Source organism: Chiloscyllium punctatum, chromosome 8 (genome assembly GCF_047496795.1).
Source record: "Chiloscyllium punctatum isolate Juve2018m chromosome 8, sChiPun1.3, whole genome shotgun sequence".
NCBI classification, from domain to species: Eukaryota; Metazoa; Chordata; class Chondrichthyes; order Orectolobiformes; family Hemiscylliidae; genus Chiloscyllium; species Chiloscyllium punctatum.
This window is the reverse complement of record NC_092746.1, coordinates 123,029,057-123,052,184: the sequence shown is the minus strand read 5'-3', so window position 1 is coordinate 123,052,184 and position 23,128 is coordinate 123,029,057. Positions and strand designations below refer to the sequence as shown.

Here is a 23,128-nt window from a genome sequence, read left to right as displayed (position 1 = left end):
AGATTTTCATGTCACCCTAGAACAGACAAGAGCAGAGAGCTTTGATGAAGTGGTGAACTGAAATATTGCTGTTCCTCTGCTCAGAAATGTCACACTACATGCAAGGGTCATGCTTTGATGTCATTCTAACAAATTAAATATAAAGCAACTTTTGGCACATGGTGCCCCATGAGACACTATTAGTGCAGCAGGAGTTGTTTTCACATTTGAAGACATTAAGTAACCGCAATACTGCTGCAATTTGTTAGGAACCTGATTAGAATTCTTGCTGTGCCTCTGGTGCTTGCTTGCAAAATAACCCTTTGTGTGCCAGAAAAGATTAACTTCCCTTTTTGTGATATGGTAAACAGCAGTAGCACTAGTGCCAGGGAATAGCAGTATGTAAACCTACCCATCTCTTTCTGCAGAGGAAGCTTTGGTGATGTGCATCACAAACAGAATTCACTTGGGTGGAGTAGGGCTGCTATTTAAACTCAGTTCTCTGGGTTACTGGGATGGGATGGAGAAAGCAAGCTGACTGGAATGAAAAAAAGAAAGATGACCTTGCATTTATGTTGCATCTTTTAATTATTTAAGAATATCCTACAGTCAATAAAGTACTTTTGAGGTGCTGTCACTATTGTATCATGGATAACACAATAGCCACTTCTCAAACAGAAATGTAATGATCACCAAGTAATTAGTTTCAAGCGATGTTGGTTGGGGAATAAATATTAGGAGAAAGTGAGGACTGCCGATGCTGGAGATCAGAGCTGAAAAATGTGTTGCTGGAAAAGCACAGCAGGTCAGACAGCTTCCAAGGAGCAGGAGAATTGACGTCTCGGGCATAAGCCCTTCTTCAGGATTCCAGCAACACATTTTTCAGTGGAGAATAAATATTAACTAGGACACTGGGGAGATCTCAAGTGGCTCTTCTTTGGTTGTGTCATGAAAACTTTTCCTTTTAATTCATTCAAGAGATGTGGCATGTCACCGGCTGGGCCCACAATTATTACCCATCCCTGGTTGTCCTGGAGAGTGGTGGTGAGCTGCCTTCATGAACTATTATTGTTTATTTGATGTAGGTAAACCCATAATGCTGTTAGGAAGGGAGCTCCAGGAATTTGACCCAATGACACTGAAGGAATGATGATCTGTTTCCAAGTCAAGTTGGTGAGTGGCTTGGAGGGGAACTTACAGTTGGTGGTGCTCCCATGTCTCTGCTGCTCCTGTCCTTCTAGATGGAAGTGGTCATGGGTTTTGTCAGATGCTATCTAAGGAGCCTTGGTGAATTTCTACAAGTGCATCTTGTGGATGATAAATATATCGCTGTTCCTTCAGTGTCATTGGGTCAAAATCAGAAACTCTCTTAACTAATAGTCACACCAAATAGATTGCAGTGGTTCAAGAAGGCAGCTGAACACTATCTTCTCATAGACAACTGGGAATAAATATTGGCCCAGCCAAGAATACCCACATCCCATGAGTAAATAGAAAAACCAGCTAACCCAGTGACGTGACCACAATGCCACCACCGCCCTATTAATAAGGTTAGACGAGAGGTAAGTACATGATGTGAGATTTGAAAGAAAGACCAAAGGACACCATCACAGTCAATGATATAACTGCCCTTCGCAAGGGATCTAAATGAGGAAATGGCTATAGGTTTAAAGGTGTGGGGTGAAGAAAAAAGATTTTCATTTTGCAGATTTGGCAACCAGATTGTGTCAGTCAGCAAGAATAGTACATCGTTAAGTTTTTTTTTATTGTGGATAAGGGATTGGAACAGTGGATAGGGACTGGACTTGGTTTAGGGTGAGAGGGGAAAGATATAAAAGAGACCTCAAGGGCAATGTTTTCACGCAGAGGGTGGTGTGTGTATGGAATGAGCTGCCAGAGGAAGTGGAGGAGGCTGGTACAATTACAACATTAAATAAGCGTGGTTATGGGCTCTTCAATAAGTATAAATAATACCTGGGATTGGCATTTTGTAATGTGTTAAGATGAAATAAAAGCTGACTAGGAAAGTATGTGCCTGGACACTGTCTGACCAACCCTTAACCCCTGACAGTTAATGTGCATTCCTCATCAAAAAGGCCACCTGAGGACCACCTCCCAGGCAGGTGGCTCAGTACCTGTGAATGAAGCCCTGTTCACAGTCCTGTCCTCTTCCTAGTCTAGATAAATGCTATAGGAGAAAGTGAGGACTGCAGATGCTGGATAACAGAATCAAAATATCTGGCAGTAAAAAAGCACAACAGGTCAGGCAGCATTCGAAACATTATCATAAATACTAAAGGGCATTTTATAGAATAAATACTTCCGTGCAGTAAATGAAAAGGTCCTAGTTAAAAATCTCACTTGCTTAGGAAAACAAGTATAGTTTTGAAATGGAGCCTAAGGGTCAGAGTGTTTGTTTCATGTTTTGATTGTCAGGTTTGCTGCCACAGTACGTCTTTGAAGGAGCTTGTTTTAATTGCAACATTAACCAGAGTTATTTCACCACAAGAGCTTGTCCTGTTAACTTGTTATATACGTTGTACATCAGTACAGTTTGTTTGATCCTAAAATGCTGAGAGAAAGTGCTAACACAATGTGCTGAATGGCACCACGACAGTTCTGTGATTCTGGACTTGACTGGTTGCATTGTCAGATTGTCTGGTGATGGTGACTTCAACTGTCTAGGTTCTGAGCTCCCTACACCTGTCCGTCTCCCCCTTGCCTCCTTAAAGAATTCCTCCATGACAAAGGTTTGTCCAACTGCCCTAATATCTCATGTGGCGTATTATCAACTGTTGTCTGGTTTGCTCTTGTAAAGTGCCATTGTGATGTTTTGCCACATTGAAAAACCCATAAGAGGACACATTCTTTGAGGCTATTTGTTTTTAAAACAAAGTGGAATCTGGGTCTTGAATGTTCCAGAAGTGTCGGTTATATTTGTCTTTAGTTTATCTCTCCCTGACACATGGGAGTGATGTAAACCTGTTCTGCTTGCTTCAGTTATGCTGATCAGAAAGCTCATTTACTTCTTTGAGTAATGCCTCACCCCAGGCTCTGTGCCAAGAATTGAAAAGACCCTGTTTGATTAATCTTTCATTAATCCTTCTGTTCTCTCTCCAAACTCCTGGTTGACCATTCAATATCTCATCAACAACATTTTCTTTGGAAATAATTCTATTTGCGAATAAACCTGTACAGCTGGACAGTTAGTTAGAGTCATATTATCTCCAGCTTTGTCACTGTGTCAATAATTTGTCTGATCACACTGTGAAACATCTGAGAACTTTTAACAGCATTTAAAAGGATATGTGATGTATGTTATTAGTATGATTGGAAGTATGCAGAATAGATAATTTTAGCCATCTTTTGAAGTGAGTGGTGTCTTTTGTGCTATCCAGTTTGTGATTAGTGTAAGGCTTGTTTCCTCAGCCTGAATATCAAATACGTAAAATGCTATAGCTTTCCTTTCCCCTTCATGGAATGTCAGTGCCATTTGTCCATCCCCAATTGCCCTTGAAGTGGTGGTGAGAAGCTTGCTTTAACTGCTGCAGTCCTTGTGGTGTAGGGGCACCACAGTGCTGTTAGGCAGGGAGTTGCAGGATTTTGACCCTGTGACAGTGAAGGAATAGCGATATTGTTCTGGATTAGGATGGCGTGAGGCTTGAAGATGAACTTGCAGGCTGAAGCAAAAACTGAAAACACGTGGAAAATGCTCAGCAGGTCAGGTAGGGACTTTAAGAGAGAAACAGAGTTAAGGTTTTATGATGACCTTCTATCAGAATTTTGGATCCAGTTGCCAGGGATTGTAGGCTTTTAACTGTGAAAATGCATTATGCGATGATAAAAGGAAGACTATCTTGGGAGCAAACCAACGTTATGATCATTGGGCCATTTTTATCCATGTAGACATTATAGTGAGGTCAGCCAGGTGGACCTCATGGAATATGAGTTCCCTGATTGGGGCTATTAATCTGGTCCAATCAGGGAGCCCCAGTTGACAGATATAAACAGGGTGTCAGATATCCTGTTCACTCTGAGAGCTGGCTCTGAGGAAGCTGGATCAGTGGCAGGTATTATGAACATGGAAGTAACATGATTAAGGGATACTGGCCTCTGTGGGGCTATTTCAATTAGTTTCTCCCTTATAAGCTGCTCCTTGGATTACGTTTCCACATGTATGCTGACAGCTTTATCATATATATCCTCTCTCAACTTCTCCATTGTGTCTTATTGAACTTCAAGCTTAATCATGGGAATATCAAAACCGTTGCCTTCATTACCTGTTCCTTAGCTACCATGGTCATCAAAATTGATACTTGTGAAAGGAAAAAAAGAAAAAAATAAATAAACAGTGTGTCAGATATCCTGTTCACTCTGGCATTGAGGGAGCTGGACCAGTGTCAAGGACTGTTCACTTATAAATAGAGGGGGACTTGATGACAGGACACCAGCATCTGCGGAGTTATTTTAAACATAACTCAAGTGTCGTTTTTTCTTCAAAAAAGCTCAGATTCTCTGATTAGAGCCTGACATTCAGTTACCTTGAGATATTTTGAAAAGTATAAAATTTGAGTTTAATTTAGGATTTTAAGAAAAACTAAGTCCTGGAGAAACCCAGCAGATCTGGCAGCATTTGTGGAGAGAGAAACAGAATTAACATTTTGAATCCTATGTCACTCTTTTTAAAACAAAGATTTTGATAGGTGGGAACATGCCAGGCATGGAGACTAGAGTTTGGATTTGACAAATGTACATCTCTAATAAGATTGAATGACTCTTTCTCCCCTCTCTTTTTGCACTTCTGATAGCCTCGTTGTTGAAGCTATGGTACCGGGAACTCGAGGACCCACTCATCCCTCATGAGTTTTATGAACAGTCCATCAACCATTACGAAAACCCGGAGGCAGCGATTGCAGTTGTTCACTCCCTACCCAAGCTCAACCGGCTGGTCCTTGGCTACCTCATCCACTTCCTACAGGTATACACAGTTACAGCCTATTCCCAGGGTATCCACATTTTACACACCCACTCAGCATGGTGATCAAAACACCATAACTATCATCCATTCATACTAAGGTCAAGTGCAGAGATGCCCAATAAGGCATGTTCTGTTTATTGTGGACAAATACTTACTTGTACCTCTTGATGGTGCATTAAAGGCAAGATTAGACCTAAGTTGATGCATTATAAGGGCAAGGAGAAAGTGAGGACTGCAGATGCTGGAGATCAGAGCTGAAAATGTGTTGCTGGAAAAGCGCAGCAGGTCAGGCAGCATCCAAGGAACAGGAGAATCGACGTTTCGGGGGCTGATTCCTGAAGAAGGGCTGATGCCCAAAACGTCGATTCTCCTGTTCCTTGGATGCTGCCTGACCTGCTGCGCTTTTCCAGCAACACATTTTCAGCTTTATAAGGGCAAACCTGGTAAATGTATGAGGGGAGGGTGGTGTAGAAGAGTATGATGTATGGGGGAAGGCACATGTGGCAGCAATATTGATACGTTGGACCAATGGCCTGTTTCTCTGCTGTAAGTTATACAGTGCCCTAAGTATGTAATAGGTAAATAAGTAACATCTCAATTATAATGGGCAACTACACAGAAGCAGCACTCTTATTATATGGTAGAGTGTTATAATCGTGTCAGCCATGTAGGTCAATCACATTTCTACAAACTTAACCACTGCAAGGGGCTTTATTTGTCAAGTTAATATTGCTGTGAATTTAGAAATGTAATTTGTTTTTTTTTCTTTGGTCCTGTACAGTTCAGTATCACATTTGATTTCTTGGTTTCCTTATGAAGCATAGAATTACACAAATGGATCATTATCCTTAGTCAAAACCGCATTTATTTCTTATGGCACCCTAATCCTGAGTCACAGGCAACACATCACTTAATGCATCTATTAAATGATCTGTATGACTTTAGTTTGACCAGGGCTGTTTTTTTCTCAGTGCTCTTTATTTTCCATTGAGTTTTGTTTTCTCCTCTGCGGGAGGTGTTTCAGAGCACAGAAAGTGTATATTATCCACAGTTGTATCCACAGTTGTATAAAGCACTGTTCGGGCCCCATTTGGATATAGTGTTCAGTTCTGGGAACTGCACCTCAGAAAGCCTCCTTGGAAGATGCACCACAGATTCACTGGAATGGTACTGCAGCTAGAAGGGTGTGTGTGATGTATGATTCCCTGGCATGGGGGGGATTATCTTATTAGCAAAGGCTAAACAGATTATGACTCTACTTACTTCAGTTTAGAAGAGTGAGGGGTAATCGCATTGAAACATATATGATTCTTAAGGGGTTTGACTGGATAAATGCTGAGAGGATGTTTCCACTCGTGGGAGAGTCCAGGGACCAGAGGGCACAGTCTGAGAATGAAGAGATTCTTGTTGAATAAGGACATTATGATATACCGAAGCAAGGGCAAGGAAATGGAGTTGAGACACAGATCAACCATGATTTTATTGAATGGCCCAGTCTTATACTATAGATGTTTCGGGCAAAAGCCCTTCATTTGCCCGAAATGTCGATTTTCCTGCTCCTTGAATGCTGCCTGAACTGCTGTGCTTTTCTAGCACCACTCAAATCCAGAATCTGGTTTCCAACATCTGCAGTCATTGTTTTTACCCAGTCTTAGACTTTCTCACTGTGTCTCAGTGGTTAGCATTGCTCCCTCACATTGCCAGGGACCTGGGTTTGATTCCAGCGTCAGGTGACTGTGTGGAGTTTGCACATTCTCCCCGTGTCTGCGTGGGTTTCCACCAGGAGCTCGAGTTTCCTCCCACAGTCCAAAGATGTGCAGGTTAGAGAGATTGGCCATGCTAAATTGTCCGTGGTGTCCAGGAATGTGCAGGTTAGGTGGATTAGACAAGGGAAATGCAGGGTTTACAGGGTTAGACTGGGGGCCTGGGCTTGAGTGGATTGCTGTTTGGAGAGTCAGTGTGGCTTCTAGAAATTGAACCAATTTCTCAGAAATGGCACCTTCAGCTGAGGTACACTCCATCAGTACTTCCCTGAACTATTGGTTGACTGACTGTCCTGTTACTGCTGTTTCCACCAATTCATTGCATTTAGATCAGAAGAAGCAGGGAAGGAATCCAAATGTGAATTCTAAATTCTACTTCCTGTCCCCTGTATTCAAAGCTGAGTGAGATAAACAGAAATGTTATCACGGTTCTTTTTCTTTGCTCCCTTCAATTAGATTTTTGTCCAACCGGCCAATGTCTCTGTGACCAAGATGGATGTCAACAACCTCGCCATGGTCATGGCCCCCAACTGTCTCCGCTGTCAATCAGACAATCCCCGCATCATATTCGAGAACACCCGCAAAGAGATGTCATTCATCCGAGTGCTAATCCAACACCTGGACACCAGCTTCATGCAAGATGTGCTATAGCAAGGAGCGTTAAAGAAAAATAGAAAAAAAAGGAACAGAAACAAACAGAAAGTGCAAAGATAAGCCTTGTATAATAAAAAGTAATGGGTTTGTGTCTGCATTTGTTTATACAATTTAAGATTTTTTTGCCAGTCCCTTACTGGTCGATGTTGTCTACATTATAAAAAAATAAGAAGGGGGAAAAAAAAGAAAAAAGTATTATATGTAAATTTTGATGCTGGTTTTGATGCTGCTTTTTTTTTTGGTCTGCTGTGTATGATGCTCCCATCCAGGTCCATCCCCACCAATGGCACAGTTTACTAATAGTTTATTTTTTCGTTTAGCATGCGTACTTGGGTTTTTAAACCTCTTTATAAAGTAACTTTATTTTTATAGCATTTAATTATACAGGGCTAAAAAAAAACACAAGACATCCTTTATGTGGGCAAAATGCCCCCATACTGTTCATTTCTTCTGGCACTTCTTGCCATCTCGACGGTACTTTGCTGTGAATTTTAACCAAGTGTATTCCAAACCTTACATCATTTAACTTTTGCGTGAAAGGAATTCACTCTATCTGCAGTTTCCTTCCTTTTTTCAAAAATGATGTTTCTGCTGCATTCTTTTCTCTCTCTCTAAATGATCCATGTTTTTTTAAATTCAGTTCAATTCTTTCTCGGGTGTGTTGGTCAGTGTAGAATTGCCCCACTTGGTGCTAACTCTCGTCAGTGTAAGTGTTTTAATCCAGTTGCCCGGTTCAGGATTTACATAGTTAATCCTTTTCAGCAAGATTGTGAGTTTTTACATACAAAGATGAGAGTCACTGTTAGTGGGAAGTCCCGGAGTCTGACATGGTGAAGGTGGATGTCCAACCTGTTTGCTTGCCGCAACCTAATAGTCTATAATGAACTCTATTTTTAATTGATAACGTTGAACTTCGGTTTTCTCACTGCATCGAATAATAATCACCACTTCTCTGAAAGGATTTGAAATGTGAACTACGTATAAACTCAAGAACGTGCCAGAACCATTCTGGATCACTGTCTAATTTGGAACGAACCCTCAAGTAGCCAACATGCTGAGTTGGGTCCAGTGGCTGAGGATGAGGATAGAGAACAGGTAGATTGGCTGTGATGCTTGGTAAAAGCACAGATAGACTTGGATGGACAAAAGTCAATTTCAGAGCTTTCACAGAGGCTAAACAAAGTTTCTAGGTCCTCCGTCAAAGGATGACTGCTCGACAACTGAAACTTAATAAGGTGTGTCTGTGTGTATGTGAGAGAAAGGGAAGAAATTATTCCTGTTATTGGGGAATAGCCCCACCTATTTCGGAGTAATGTCCAATGCTCAGCATCCATAATCTGCTTGTTCTCTGGTTGATACGTAATCTCACTGTCTGTAGAGTTGAAGTCACCACTGGTCAGTCACACCCTCTCTCATTTCCATATTTAGCCCAGTTCCTCAGTGTTCCCTTCTTCAAACAAGCTGCAGGTTTTTAAAACCCAAGTTGAGATGACATAACTACCTTTTTAAAAAATCGTTACTTTCAAGCTGCTCCCTTCTATTATCAACCCAGATTTTCATTTTTTTGAAATATTTTTCTTGCCCCCTTATGCCCTTTATTGCCAGGCTCCTCCCCAACATCCTTCCCTCCTCATCCCACCCCTGCTTCCCTACCTCTGCCCCCCTTCCCCATGCCCCCTCTGCTCCTCCCCCCACATTCTTCCACTTCTCCCTCCTTCCCACTCTTTCTCCCCATTTCCCAGCCACTCTTTACCCTCTCTTCTGTGCTCCCCCGTCCCAATTCTCCATTTCCCATCTCCCCCTCCTCCTCATGTCTCACCCCTGGTAAAGATGGATGTTAGCTTTGCTGTAAGGATAAATAGTTTCCAGATTGGGGCTGGGAAAGCTCCTATTTTTCAGTGTGGTAATAGGGGACTAAAATTGGCTTCCATTTTCTTCGGATCTAATATTGAACTGAATCAGCTGGACAGATATTTGATTCATTGCAAAAGCCAGTGACATTTCATTTGTGTTGATTTATTCTGTTCAGTCTTGCTTTCAGAGCACAGTCCAGGTTTGATAACTGGTCTCTCCACAAGAGCCTTGTTGCTGCCTTAGCAACCAACTTCCAGTGAGTGACGATGATGCAGAAACTTCCGGACCTTACCTTAAAAAGCCTTATGCAGCAGGCGCACCATTACTGGGCACACTAATTATACCTGCTAAAGTTGGGTAACTGCCACCACCCCTTTACTGTCTAAATAAATCCTACTCACTCTCGATTTATAACGGTCTGGTATATTTAGATTCCGAATGCATCTATTCTCCTGAGTGAATGTTTGTTGTAAGACTAGAGGGGCCAGATCCCAATGAGGCTGTGTAACCACCCAGCTCGATCCATTTGTCTCTCAGCTGGGCCCCGCTAATCGTGGCACCATGAGCTTTGCCTAATTGTCTTTGTCCTTTCAAACTTACCTTTTTGCATTTCACTTCCTGGTGTCTTTTTCAGCACCTCCTTATCCTGATTTCAGAGCTGTAAACAGCAAGGTGACTCTTCCCAACTAAGCTCTGATGTGAATTTAAATGAGAAGGCTTTCTTTTTTTAACCACTCTGGTTCTGGTGCCTTTGAGTTTTGTGACTGTCCATGACACTCGTATCAGAAAGTTGTATGTTATATCAGATATTGCTATGTTGAAGTATGTTCAATGTATGTTTAGTGGTGAAAGTTAGCTTCCAGCCTACTCCAGCTGTCACAATGAATTATTCCTGGTGGCCTGTCTGTCCCTGTCAACAGCTCTCCTCTTCCATCACATCATGTTACAGCCTCTTCATGTAATGTGGCTTTGTGAGGGTCTGATATAGGTGATTGTATCATGTAGGATTATATCACATATCATTAGTCATAGACTCTTACTATAAAGTGTTTATGCCAGCAATTTTGATTAGAAGAAAGCAACAAAACAATGGTTTAATTGGCAGCTTCAGGAAATGCTACCAGTCACATAAGCACAATGATACACTACTGTAGTTTGTCCTGTACCTTCCGTTATGAATCATTATATACGAATGTTCTGCCATTGTCGAGTGTGCCACAGTGAATAAGTGCCCCTGTAAAGTTTGTACTAGAACTGCTGACTTGCTTGTCACAGATACAAATCTGGGATCTGCAGTAATGTCGATGCCAGTTTTCCAGTGTTTAATATGCAGGGAGCTTGGTTTCTCTCCTGGTCCTAGACCACAGCGATCAGACTGTTCACATGTGGAAATGAGTGGCAGCAGCCAAACACACTGAAGCTTTGATGGAAGATCCTTCAGAAACCCTATCTGTTGTCCTCACTGCTTGGTCTGGGACATGATATTATTTAGACTTACTCTCTCTCTCTTTCTCTCCTCTGTACAGCCCCATCTGAACCTTCCCCACCCCATAAGCTCTTGCACCCCTGCAGGGGTATTAAATCCTTCTCTCTTTCTCTAGGCACTGTAAGCCGTTCTTAGTCCTACACTTAAAGTAGAAGAGCCTACTATTCACTGAATAGACATTTTCTGTCCAGCCTCTGGCAGCATCAGTATAACATCGTGAAGAAAGATTCTGTTGTAATCCATGTGTTGGTTTGATTTGCTTATGCCACACTTTCAGCTTCTTCTCTGATTAATTCACAGTCCATTTTTCACAATATCACAACATCTAACTGGATGTAACACTGGCTGCAAGGCTAACAGCAAAAAGTTATTCACAACCATTAATAAGAAATTAGAGACAATTATTACAAGCCTGGAGTGTGGCAGTGAAATGGAAATCCATTATGCTCACTCCTTGTATTCATCAAAAAAGTTATAAGTCTCAGCAAAAAGATTTGGCTGAGACATCACTTTTATGTGAATTTCAGATGCTGACTTCATCTTTATTTTCATCATTTGGGTATTTATTGACATTGACTGCCATGCCCAGGGTATCAGTGTAACACGTGTAACAGAAATAGTCAGGTCTCAATAAATCCCCACTAATCCCCATTGTGTCTCAGGAGATTCCTTGTTAAATTAAATGTGGGAGGTCGCACTGTGCGGGTGGCTCTTGTCTAAAACATGCCTAACAGTAATTACAGTGTAAACCTCACTGTAGGATTGAGACCATAATTGGCTAAAGCTTTCCTCTTCCAGGTGACAGTTTGGACCTTTGAATAAGATTATTTTCCTGTAATTGCTCTCATGTCCTTACAAACCTCTGTTAATGTGTGCCTGATGTGAACGTACAATGAAAACCTTGTCTCAGCTGAGAGTGCTGGAGGTGCCTTCAGGAGCGTAACAGCCAGGATTCCTGCATATTTCCTACACTGGGAACAGTGAACACAAGAAAGGTCCTCACAGCAGAATGAAACAGGGTCCTCCGTCACTAATTTGCGTTGGCTTCCTCAATCAGAGGAAGTTACACAGATTGCTGGGCCCTGGGAGATAGCCCTTCTCAATATTCCTCCCTTATCCTTCTTTCTGTTAGTCTTTCATATGATTGGGTGTTACTAGCTAAGCCAGCATTTGTTACTCATCCTTTATTGCCCAGTTACAAATCAACCATATTGCTTTGAGTCTGGTGTCACATGTCAGTCATACGAGATGAGGATGGCAGATTTCCTTCCCTAATAGACATTAATTAACTAAATTAACTTCTTTATTAAACGGCAATTGATGGTAGTTTCATGGCCTCATTCCCTAAACTAGCTGTGTATTAGTATTATAGATTTTATTAAGTGAATTCAAATCCATCGAGCTGCTTTGGTGTAATTTAAACCCATGTCCCCAAAACATTAGCCTGGCCCTCTGGAGTACGAGTCCAGCAACATTACCACCACAAGGATGTCTTCCCTTGTAACCCCTGCTAAAGCAAAAAAACATTTTACTGTCACCTTCAGCCAATTTCTTACACATCCAAGATTTAACCAAAGTCCCAATCTTTGCTTTTGAAGTATTGTTGATGTCTTCATGCAGGTGAACTATATTAAAAGGTCTGGATTAGTTCTCACCTCTGTAAATAGTCCACAAATATAATTTTAAATCATCGATGCATGATTCAGTGTTTGAAATAATGTTGCTCAGCAACACCGAATCTGATTTCCCACAACAATGCAGTTAGCCAAACGAATGTCACTGTCTTCATGCATGTTACTCTGACACATTTTATAAAGAGTAGGATTGAAAATAAATATGAAACCATAACACACATGAGGTTGGTCACTTTCTATCTTGGTAAGGGACATAACACAGAATTAGAATGGAAATGAATTATTTAAAATATTGCATTTATTTGAAGTAACAATGACAGGATTCATTGTATATCAAGTGTAAAATGCAGACAATGGAAATATGTGCGAATAAATTGCTGGGTGCGCATACTTTTGTCAAGAATTGCAGCATAGAAGCAGGTTATTTAGTCCACCTGGTTTATGCTCTGCACAAATTCTTATAACCATATTATCAGCTCCTTTTTCTTTCTTGAAGGATTTATCTAACTTTCTCTTTAATCCATCTGTGGTATTGGCCTCAACTACTCCTCGAGGTAGCAGATTCCACCATCTAAATGTTCTCTGGGTAGAGGTTTCTCCTGGATCCCTCACTGAATGTGTTGTCAACTACAGTTTATTTATAACCCCTGATTTTGGGCAACATCTATTGGGCATTTCTTTCAGTCAATCCTATATTAACTCGTTTTACTATTTTAATAACTTCTATTAAGTAATCTTTCACCTTTCCTTTTTCTAGATAAAACAACCCCACTCTGTTTGATCTTCCCTGATCATTCTAATCTCTTGGTTCTGATATCATCCTTGTAAACATTTCCTGCATCTTCTCCAAAACCACTGTACTCTGTTTGTAATGTGGCAACTGGAACTGTGATCAGTATTCCAACTATAGTCTAACCAATACTTTCACCAACGAACATCTCAATTCTATTCTTTTCAAAATTAATATCAGTGCTTTATAAGACCTGCAATGTTACTTTTGATTTTTTGTAAATCTAGAGCCTTTTCCCCTGAACCCAAATTCCATTCCTTCATCATTCTACCACCACCAGAATTCAAAGCCATATTCATGTCCTTTCTCCAATATTAACATGATCTTTCCTGAATTGCTTCTGTTTCCTTGAATTGCTTTCCATAACATTTTTTATCATTTCTTGAAAATCTGGACTTTAACTGGAAATTGTTAACTTGGAAAAGTTGCGTAGAGCTTCCAGCCATAGTCAGAATACTTACAGTTTATGTTTCCCAATGTTCAATCTGCACATTGATATGATTGAAGGAATGTAAGGGTGTATTTTCCTCATCCTGGGAGTATTCTGAGTTTTTTGCCTTGTCCGGATGACCTCTCTGAAACTGAAGGTTGAATCATTTAAACTATTATGTCATTCAGATCTGGTAGTTTTATAAATTTATCAAGAATGTATAAGTGCAGAAGCAACTGAGACAGAGACTGAAGTGAATCAATTGCTGAGAATTGAATATTAACAATTCAGTTCAAAATCCTCTTGTCTGAAACACATCAGACTATTACATCTTTAGAAACTTTACATTTATGAGTGCTAGACTGTTTGACGTTTTAGTTTTGTTTTGTTTCTGGAAATGTGTAATTGTTAAGAAACTATCCCACGTCAGTAAACCAAATAATGCTACATGAAAAATGACCACTTTGTTCCTAAAGCACACCAGAACTGAAATTGCTTGAGAATTTCCATTCTTTGTTTTCTCGGGAGATGTGGGAGTCACTTTTAAGATCAGCATTTGTTGCTCTAATTGCCTTTGAACCGAGTGGCTTGCTAAGCAGCATTCCCTATGGTTTCCTTACCAGCTGAGTGATTCTCCAAGGCTCCTGCAAGGCAGCAACTTGCAGAGCCAAGAACAATGGAGCACTCTGCACATGCATCACCGAGAGGGAACATATCCAAGGGCAGTTAAAAGCCAATCACATTGCTATAGATTTGGAGTCTCATATAGGCCAACCCAAATAAAGATGGCAGATTTGCTTCCCTAAATGACGTTAGTGAACTTGGATGGGTTTTGACAGCAATCAATAGTTGTCATGGTCACTGTCACTGAAATTAGCTTGCAATACCTGATTTAGTAACTGAATTCAAATTCCACTATCTGCCATGTTGGGATTTGAGCCCAGATCTGTAAGACAATAAGGAATAGGAACAGGAGGAGGCCATTTGGCCCCTCAAGTCTGCCCATCATTCAATGAGATCATAGCTGATCTGACATTCCTCACATCACCTTTCCTACTCTTTTCTTGTAACCCTTGATTCCCCCATGGATAAAGAATCTATCCTAGTCCGAAATAGGACTCTATCCCCACAGATCTCATGTTAACAAGTTCTCCCTCTGAAAGAAGAAATTCCTCCTCATCTCAATCTTAAACTGGCACCCCTTAATTCTGAGGTTATTCCCTCTGGTCCTAGACTCTCCCATGAAGGGAAACATCCTCTCAGCATTGACCCTATCCAGCCCCTTATGGATCCTAAATGTCCCCACAGCATTAGCCTGGGCTTTCTGGTCCATTAATATTTGCACCAATCTACCATCTCTCCCTGATTTCTTCATGTTAAAAACCAGGGAGTTTAGTCTTAACCTACACACAATGTATTTTTGCTTTAGGCAGGAACTGGCTGATGAGGGGGAAGAGTTGTAGAGTGTGCAGAAAATGCTGCAGATGGGCTCAGTGCAAGGCAGGAGAGGTAGAATGTCTATGGATTGACAAGTGGAGCAGTGAGTCCCATCCTTCCATGTCCATTAAAGTTCACCATCCACTTACACAGCAAATCTAACAATTGGAGTCACCCTTGGCAATAAGGGAAAACGTGAGCTATAACTAACTTGAAACACTGCTTAGAAAAATTCATCTCTAATTGCAAAAAACCAAGAAAATTATCCTCAAGAGCCCACAATTCCACTTTGTAATGAAATAATTTCTAATATAATGCTTCTTTTCATACTAAACTGTGCATCTTATGACTAGGTATTGAAGTACACAGTTGTCTGGTATTGGCCAAGCCACCAATGCAAAGCTCTTTATTAATCAACCTTCGTTATACTGTCTTTTATTTTCACTTGAGACCACCAAACTCCTTACCTTCCTCCATCCTAAGCTGTCAGCTAGTCACTGTTTCTGATTTACCTTGTCTTCTATAAGAATTCTTCCCATAATTTCTATCCATTCTTGGTGAATTCTATTCATTCTTGCCCTTGAGCAGGTTGTGTTGGTGAACTTTTACTCTTGAACAACTGCGTCGAAGAAGCTCCCACTGTTGTTGGTGGGAAGCTCTGGGATATTGACAGTTATCCTTCCTTAACCTGGTTTTGCAATTAAGACATGTGGAAATTGGATGCCTAACTGCAGAGAATTGTCTTGTTTGATAATCTAACAAGCGTCTGCCTTTTATTCACTTTTTACAACCACTTGTGAATTGCCCGATAATGTCATTATTTCATTGCAATGATGGCACAATAGCTAGTGATGGGCCTTCGTGTGGTTTTGTTCTTTCCTTGTCCATCAGTCCTGTAGTTCTGTGACAACCTAATCTAACAGTGTGTGAGTAAAAGGCTGTAATTAGGATCAAAGTTAAATAAATAAATGTACCTGAGTCTTACAAAATTCAGTTTTGTGACATGTGATATTGTCCAAATCCACATATCGTAACCACCATTTGCTTCTGCCTCCCAAACTATTCTATATGGAACACGAATTGATTTGTGGCATATCACGAGAAGTCGAGATCACATGAGTGTTCAGGTGGAATGGAATAGAGAGAGCGATAATTGGGCCAATTGCAAAGACATGATTCCGTCCCCAAATCAATGCCTCTTTTTTTGCCCAAATTCTACTTCCATTACAAATTTCTATGGCTACGTTTGCAATGGAAACGGCCAATGTGAATTTGTCATGTAGTGATTACATCCTGCAGTGAAAACATCTACAGCAAGGCATGTTTACATCAGCAATTCCCAATATATATGTGGCCATAGGATGTTACAAGGGAAAGGTTTACCACAAATGTGTGCAGACACACAAACTTTTTAAAAATATTAAATGCTATGTACAAAAGGTCACTGTACCAGAGATGTCACTTAACTCTCATTACTCTTTTCAACTGTGCTGCCATGACGTCGTTAACAGTGATGCAAGTTCAAGAAATGTTACCTTTAGAATCTGAATAATTTTATGATCTGAGTATGAACGTTTGTGTGTGTTTAGTGGTTGGGGTGGTGCAGGGCTGCAGTTGGTCGTTATATGCAGCTCACATTCCACCCACATGAGTTGTCCCATCCCAGATCACTGGAGTTTGAACTACTGTTCCCTGACATACTGTCAGCCACCTGGTACTTGATTTTGCAGTGTGCAAACAGTGATATTCTTTGAATAATTTATTTTATATCCACTCTGCACAGAAAAAAAGGCCATCAGAACAGTAACCATAGAACAATAGCTTTCTCGGTGCCATGACACAGCTATGTTTAAGCTCCATCAATGGATCCTTTTGATTTTCACTGTTAACCAAACACAACAAATAATTCCATGAAGAGTGTGAGGAGGGAGAAGACCCCTGCCCTAGTCCACATGTAACACAAAACAATAACATGCATGTGAGGGATTTTTTAAGACAAAACTCAAGATTATTCATGTATCTTTGTAATTTTTTTGTTTTTTTTGCTGTAAAGTTTCTCCAGTTTTTATATGTTGACCTTGACAACCTGAGATTTATTATTTATTGAGCCAGTGAGTAATCAGCTGGCAATTTTGAGACACTGTTCTCTCATACAAAGGGAGGTGGGACGAATGAGCCCAGAGGTTTATAATACAAGTAACATCAGTTCCCTTTTGAGTTGACAGAGATGGATGTTTGTACACAATATTTGACCTTCCACCTTTGCAGCCTATCTGAGTGTCCAGGCTAGAAAGGAGTGCAGAGATTAAGAGTGTGCAATGTCAGCCTAACTCTGTAATTATAACGCATGGAAATGTAGAGACTCCATGTTGTGTGAATAATGAATAAAAAAAAATGGAAAACTCTGCTTCCTTATTTGTATTTTTGGTCAGTTTTATTTCTGAGTCCCTACAATGGCCTCCCTATCGCTGTAATTTCCTCCAATCCCACTAACCTCAGAACTATCAATGCCTCTAATGCTGCCCTCTCGAGCAATCCCATGAAGGGCTTTGCCCAAAACGTCAATTTTCCTGCTCCTCAGATGCTTCCTGACCTGCTGTGCTTTTCCAGCACCACTCCAATCTAGACCCCAATCCCAACTTTACCTCAGTCACTTGGTGCCAGAGCCCCAAGCTCTGAATTGTTTTGCCAAACCCTTCCATTTCTCCACTCCACTTTCCTCCTTTAAGTCATTCCCAAACCCACCTCACTGATTTACAACATTCCTGTGCACATGGGAGGTTTTTAATTTGTCAACAGCTCTATATGAATACAACTTATTACATGAGACCCATACCGCTGCCTGGGCCAGCATTTATTGCCTGTCACTAGCTGCTCTTGACAAGTTAGTGGTGAGCTGCCTTCTTGAACCACTGCAGTCCATATGCTGTGACATAGAACATAGAACAATACAGCACAGAACAGGCCCTTCGGCCCACGATGTTGTGCCGAACTTCTATCCTAGATTAAGCACCCATCCATGTACCTATCCAAATGCCGCTTAAAGGTCGCCAATGAATCTGACTCTACCACTCCCTCGGGCAGCGCATTCCATGCCCCCACCACTCTCTGGGTAAAGAACCCACCCCTGACATCTCCCCTATACCTTCCACCCTTCACCTTAAATTTATGTCCCCTTGTAACACTCTGTTGTACCCGGGGAAAAAGTTTCTGACTGTCTACTCTATCTATTCCTCTGATCATCTTATAAACCTCGATCAAGTCACCCCTCATCCTTCGCCGTTCCAACGAGAAAAGGCCGAGAACTCTCAACCTATCCTCGTACGACCTACTCTCCATTCCAGGCAACATCCTGGTAAATCTTCTCTGCACCCTCTCCAAAGCTTCCACATCTTTCCTAAAGTGAGGCGACCAGAACTGCACACAGTACTCCAAATGTGGCCTAACCAAAGTCCTGTACAGCTGCAACATCACCTCACGACTCTTGAATTCAATCCCTCTGCTAATGAACAATAATACTCCATAGGCCTTCTTACAAACTCTATCCACCTGAGTGGCAACCTTCAAAGATCTATGTACATAGACCCCAAGATCCCTCTGTTCCTCCACCTGACCAAGAACCCTACCATTAACCCTGTATTCCGCATTCTTATTTGTTCTTCCAAAATGGACAACCTCACACTTGGCAGGGTTGAACTCCATCTGCCACTCCTCAGCCCAGCTCTGCATCCTATCTAAGTCCCTCTGCAGCCGACAACAGCCCTCCTCACTGTCCACAACTCCACCTATCTTTGTATCATCTGCAAATTTACTGACCCACCCTTCGACTCCCTCCTCTAAGTCATTAATAAAAATTACAAACAGCAGAGGACCCAGAACTGATCCCTGCGGAACTCCACTTGTAACTGGACTCCATGCTGAATATTTACCATCTACCACCACTCTCTGACTTCTACCGGTTAGCCAGTTTTCTATCCAATTGGCCAAATTTCCCTCTATCCCATGCCTCCTGACTTTCCGCATAACCCTACCATGGGGAACCTTATCAAATGCCTTACTAAAATCCATGTACACTACATCCACTGCTCTACCCTCATCCACATGCTTGGTCACCTCCTCGAAGAATTCAATAAGACTTGTAAGGCAAGACCTACCCTTCACAAATCCGTGCTGGCTGTCCCTAATCAAGCAGTGTCTTTCCAGATACTCGTAAATCCTATCCCTCAGTACCCTTTCCATTACTTTGCCTGCCACAGAAGTAAGACTAACTGGCCTGTAATTCCCGGGGTTATCCCTATTCCCTTTTTTGAACAGGGGCACAACATTCGCTACTCTCCAGTCCCCTGGTACCACCCCAGTTGCCAGTGAAGACGAGAAGATCATTGCCAACGGTACTGCAATTTCCTCTCTTGCTTCCCACATAATCCTAGGATATATCCCGTCAGGCCCGGGGGACTTGTCTATCCTCAAGTTGTTCAAAATGTCCAACACATCTTCCTTCCTAACAGGTATCTCTTCTAGCTTATCAGTCCGTTTCACACTCTCCTCTTCAACAATACGGTCCCTCTCGTTCGTAAATACTGAAGAGAAGTACTTGTTCAAGACCTCTCCTATCTCTTCCGACTCAATACACAGTCTCCCACCACTGTCCTTGATCGGACCTACCCTCGTTCTCGTCATTCTCAGGTTTCTCACATATGCATAGAATGCCTTGGGGTTATCCTTGATCCTATCCGCCAGGGATTTTTCATGCCCTCTCTTAGCTCTCCTAATCCCTTTCTTCAGGTCCCTTCTGGCTATCCTGTATCCCTCCACTGCTCTGTCTGAACCTTGTTTCCTCAACCTTATGTAAGCCTCCTTCTTCCTCTTTACTAGACATTCAACCTCCCTCGTCAACCAAGGCTCCCTCACACGACCATTTCTTCCCTGCCTGATCGGTACATACATATCAAGGACACGTCGTATCTGCTCCTTGAAAAAGTCCCACATTTCCACCACATCCTTCCCTAACAGCCTATGCTCCCAACGTATGCTCCTCAAATCCTGTCTTACAGCATCGTAATTTCCCTTCCCCCAATTGTAAAATCTACCTTGTTGTGCGCACCTATCTCTCTCCATAACCAAGGTGAAAGTCACAGAATTGTGGTCGCCATCACCAAAATGTTCACCCACCAACAAGCCCACCACTTGTCCCGGTTCGTTACCGAGTACCAAATCCAATATGGCCTCCCCTCTGGTTGGACAATCTACATACTGCGTTAGAAAAGCTTCCTGGACACACTGCACAAACACCGCCCCATCCAATCTACTTGATCTAAAGAGCTTCCAATCAATATTTGGGAAGTTGAAGTCGCCCATGACTACGACCCTGTGGCTTCTGCACCTTTCCAAAATCTGTTTCCCAATCTGTTTCTCCACATCTCTGCTGCTATTGGGGGGCCTATAATAAACACCCAATAAGGTGACTGCACCTTTCCTATTTCTGACTTCAGCCCATACTACCTCCAGAGGCAGATCCCCCTCAAACTTCCTTTCTGCAGCCGTTATACCATTTCTAATTAGCAATGCCACCCCCCCTCCTTTTTTACCACCCTCCCTAATCTTACTGAAACATCTGTAACCAGGAACCTCCAACAGCCATTCCTGTCCCTCATCTATCCATGTTTCCGTGATGGCCACAACATCGTAGTCCCAGGTACCGATCCACGCCTTAAGTTCACCCACCTTATTTCTGACATGCCCCACAATGCCCTAGGGAGGGAAGGCCAGGATTTTGACCCAGCTGGAGGGAGATGAAGGCCCCTCAGCTCAACTCTGTCACTGCTCCATAAGAAGCTCTCCATCACAAGCTCCCAGCTTAAAGCCAATGCATTTGAAATGGAGAGAAACAGATCAGTAAATTTGGTGGGGGTTGCAGTAAGTTATATTTTAGTCATTTAAACATCACAAAACAGAAATGGTGAATTCTGGGAGTCCCGTTCCTGACCACAAAATCTCCTGTCAATCCATCTAATGATTGAGTCCCCTCCCACTAGTGCTTTTCTATTCTCCCCCCTTCCCTTCTGAGCCTCAGTGCCAGAGACCTGCCAACTATGGCTTTCTCCCGGTAGGCCGTCCCCACCAGCAGTATCCAAAACGGGATACTTATTGCTGAGGGGAACAGCCACAGGGGATCCCTGCTCTGTCTGTTGGTTCCCTTTCCTTCTCCTGACTGTAACCCAGCTGTCCTTATCCTGTGTCTGAGGAGTGACTACCTCCCTGTACATCCTCTCAATTTCCTCCTCAGCCTCCCGGATGATCCACAGTTCATCCAGCTCCAGTTCCCTAACTCGGTTTTTGAGGAGCTGGAGTTGGGTGCACCTCCTGCAGATGTGGTCAGCAGAGAAATGTCGTGTCTCTCACCTGCCACATTCTGCAGGAGGAACATGCAACTGCCCCATCAGCCACACCCTGCTAATCTGAAAGCCCACACAGGACTAAACAAGGAAGAGAAGAAAAGAAAAATGAGAAAACCTGAAAACTTAGTGAGTTTACGGACTCTTTGTAAGGTTAGAGGAGGTGGGTGGGAGGGAGGCCCTATGGTGTCACCCACTTAAAAATTTCCCAGCAGCCCTCATTTCCCTCTGCCCTCTCTCCTCGCCGATCTGTTCAAAAATTTTGTTTGTTACTCACCTTCCCAGCAGTCCTCTGCTCCTCCCTCACACTCTTGACAAATGAAAGCTGAAGATCAGGACGAGTAGAGCAGTGATCTCAGGTTTGGTACCGGTGCCACGAGACAGTGAGGTGAGGAACAGGCAGCGAGTGCAGCTTAACACATGGCTGTGGGGCTGGTGCAGGAGGGAGGGCTTCAGATACCCTAGACCATTGGGATACCTTCTGGGGAAGGTGGGACCTATACATGAAGGACGGGTTACACCTGAACTGGAGGGGCACAAATGTCCTGGGTGGGAGATTTGCTCATGTGATTCGTGAGGGTTTAAACTAGTTTGACAGGGGGTGGGAACCAGAGCTACACATCTGAGAGGGGGGTAGTTATAGATGGAGCAGTGACAGGATGTAGTGAATCTATTGGGAAGTTTTCTCACGTGATTAAACAAAGAGATCGGTTAAAGTGTGTCTGCTTTAACGCAAGGAGTGTCAGAAATAAGAGTGACAAACTTAAAGCATGGCTCAGAACTTGGGACTATGATGTTGTGGCTATAACGGAGACGTGGGATTCACTGGGGCAGGAATGGTTGCTAGATGTTTCAGAGTTTGGAACGTTTGAAAAGAACAGGGAGGGTGGAAAAAGAGGAGGGGCTGTACCATTGCTAATCAGAGAGTGCATCACAGCTACAGAAACAAAGGTTGTTGAGGAAGGTTTGTCTACTGAGTCAGTATGGGTGGCAGTTAGGAACAGCAAGGGAGCAGCCACCTCATTGGGGGTTTTCTACAGACCCCCTAATAGCAGTAGAGAGATTGAAGAACTGATAGGCTGGCAGATTTTGAAAAAACATAGATGAAGCAGGGTTGTTGTTATGGGTGACTTCAACTTTCCCAATATTGACTGGAATTTTCTTAGTGCAGATGGTTTGGATGGAGCCATTTTTGTTAAATGTGTTCAGGAGAGTTTCCTTACTCAGTATGTAGACAGACCGACGAGGGGAGAGGCCATTTTGGATTTGGTGCTTGACAATGAGCCAGGACAGGTGTCAGATCTCGCGGTGGATGAACACTTTGGGTGACAGTGACCACAACTGCCTCACATTTACCATAGCCTTGGAAAGAAGCAGTTAAGGGAAATATTTAATTGGGGAAAAGGAAATTATGGCGCTATCGGACGGGAGTTAGAAAATACAGACTGGGAGCAATTGTTCCACAGAAAGGGCGCAGCAGACATGTGGAGACTATTTAAGGAGCAGTTGTTGCGACTGATGCACAAATTTGTTCCACTGAGACAGGTAAGAAAGGGGTAAGATTAAGGAACCTTGGATGACAAGAACAAAGGAGTTTCTCGTCAAAAGGAAGAAGGCAGCTTACGTAAGGTGGAGGAAGCAAGGATCTAGTACAGCTTTAGAGGATTACAGGCTTACTAGAAAGGAGCTTGGAAATGGACTAAGGAGAGCCAGGAGGGGGCACGAAAA

General features: G+C 42.4%; 2 protein-coding genes across 9 annotated transcripts in view; one reads left to right on the top strand and one right to left on the bottom strand.

Annotated features, from left to right (window-relative positions):
- Nucleotides 1-17,407, top strand: part of arhgap39 (Rho GTPase activating protein 39) — a 556,622-nt gene extending 539,215 nt beyond the window's left edge. For all 8 annotated transcript variants that reach the window (XM_072576394.1, XM_072576401.1, XM_072576396.1 and 5 more), the window contains 2 exons: nucleotides 4,788-4,957; nucleotides 7,177-17,407. In XM_072576394.1, coding sequence (XP_072432495.1) covers nucleotides 4,788-4,957; nucleotides 7,177-7,371 — 365 coding nt within the window. In that variant the 3' untranslated portion in view covers nucleotides 7,372-17,407. The remainder of the gene's footprint in view (nucleotides 1-4,787; nucleotides 4,958-7,176) is intronic.
- The window catches only part of bmb (brambleberry), a 105,876-nt gene continuing 96,343 nt past the window's right edge, over nucleotides 13,596-23,128 (bottom strand). The window contains exon 12 of the mRNA XM_072576403.1: nucleotides 13,596-13,719. Within this exon, the coding sequence (XP_072432504.1) occupies nucleotides 13,596-13,719 (124 nt within the window). The remainder of the gene's footprint in view (nucleotides 13,720-23,128) is intronic.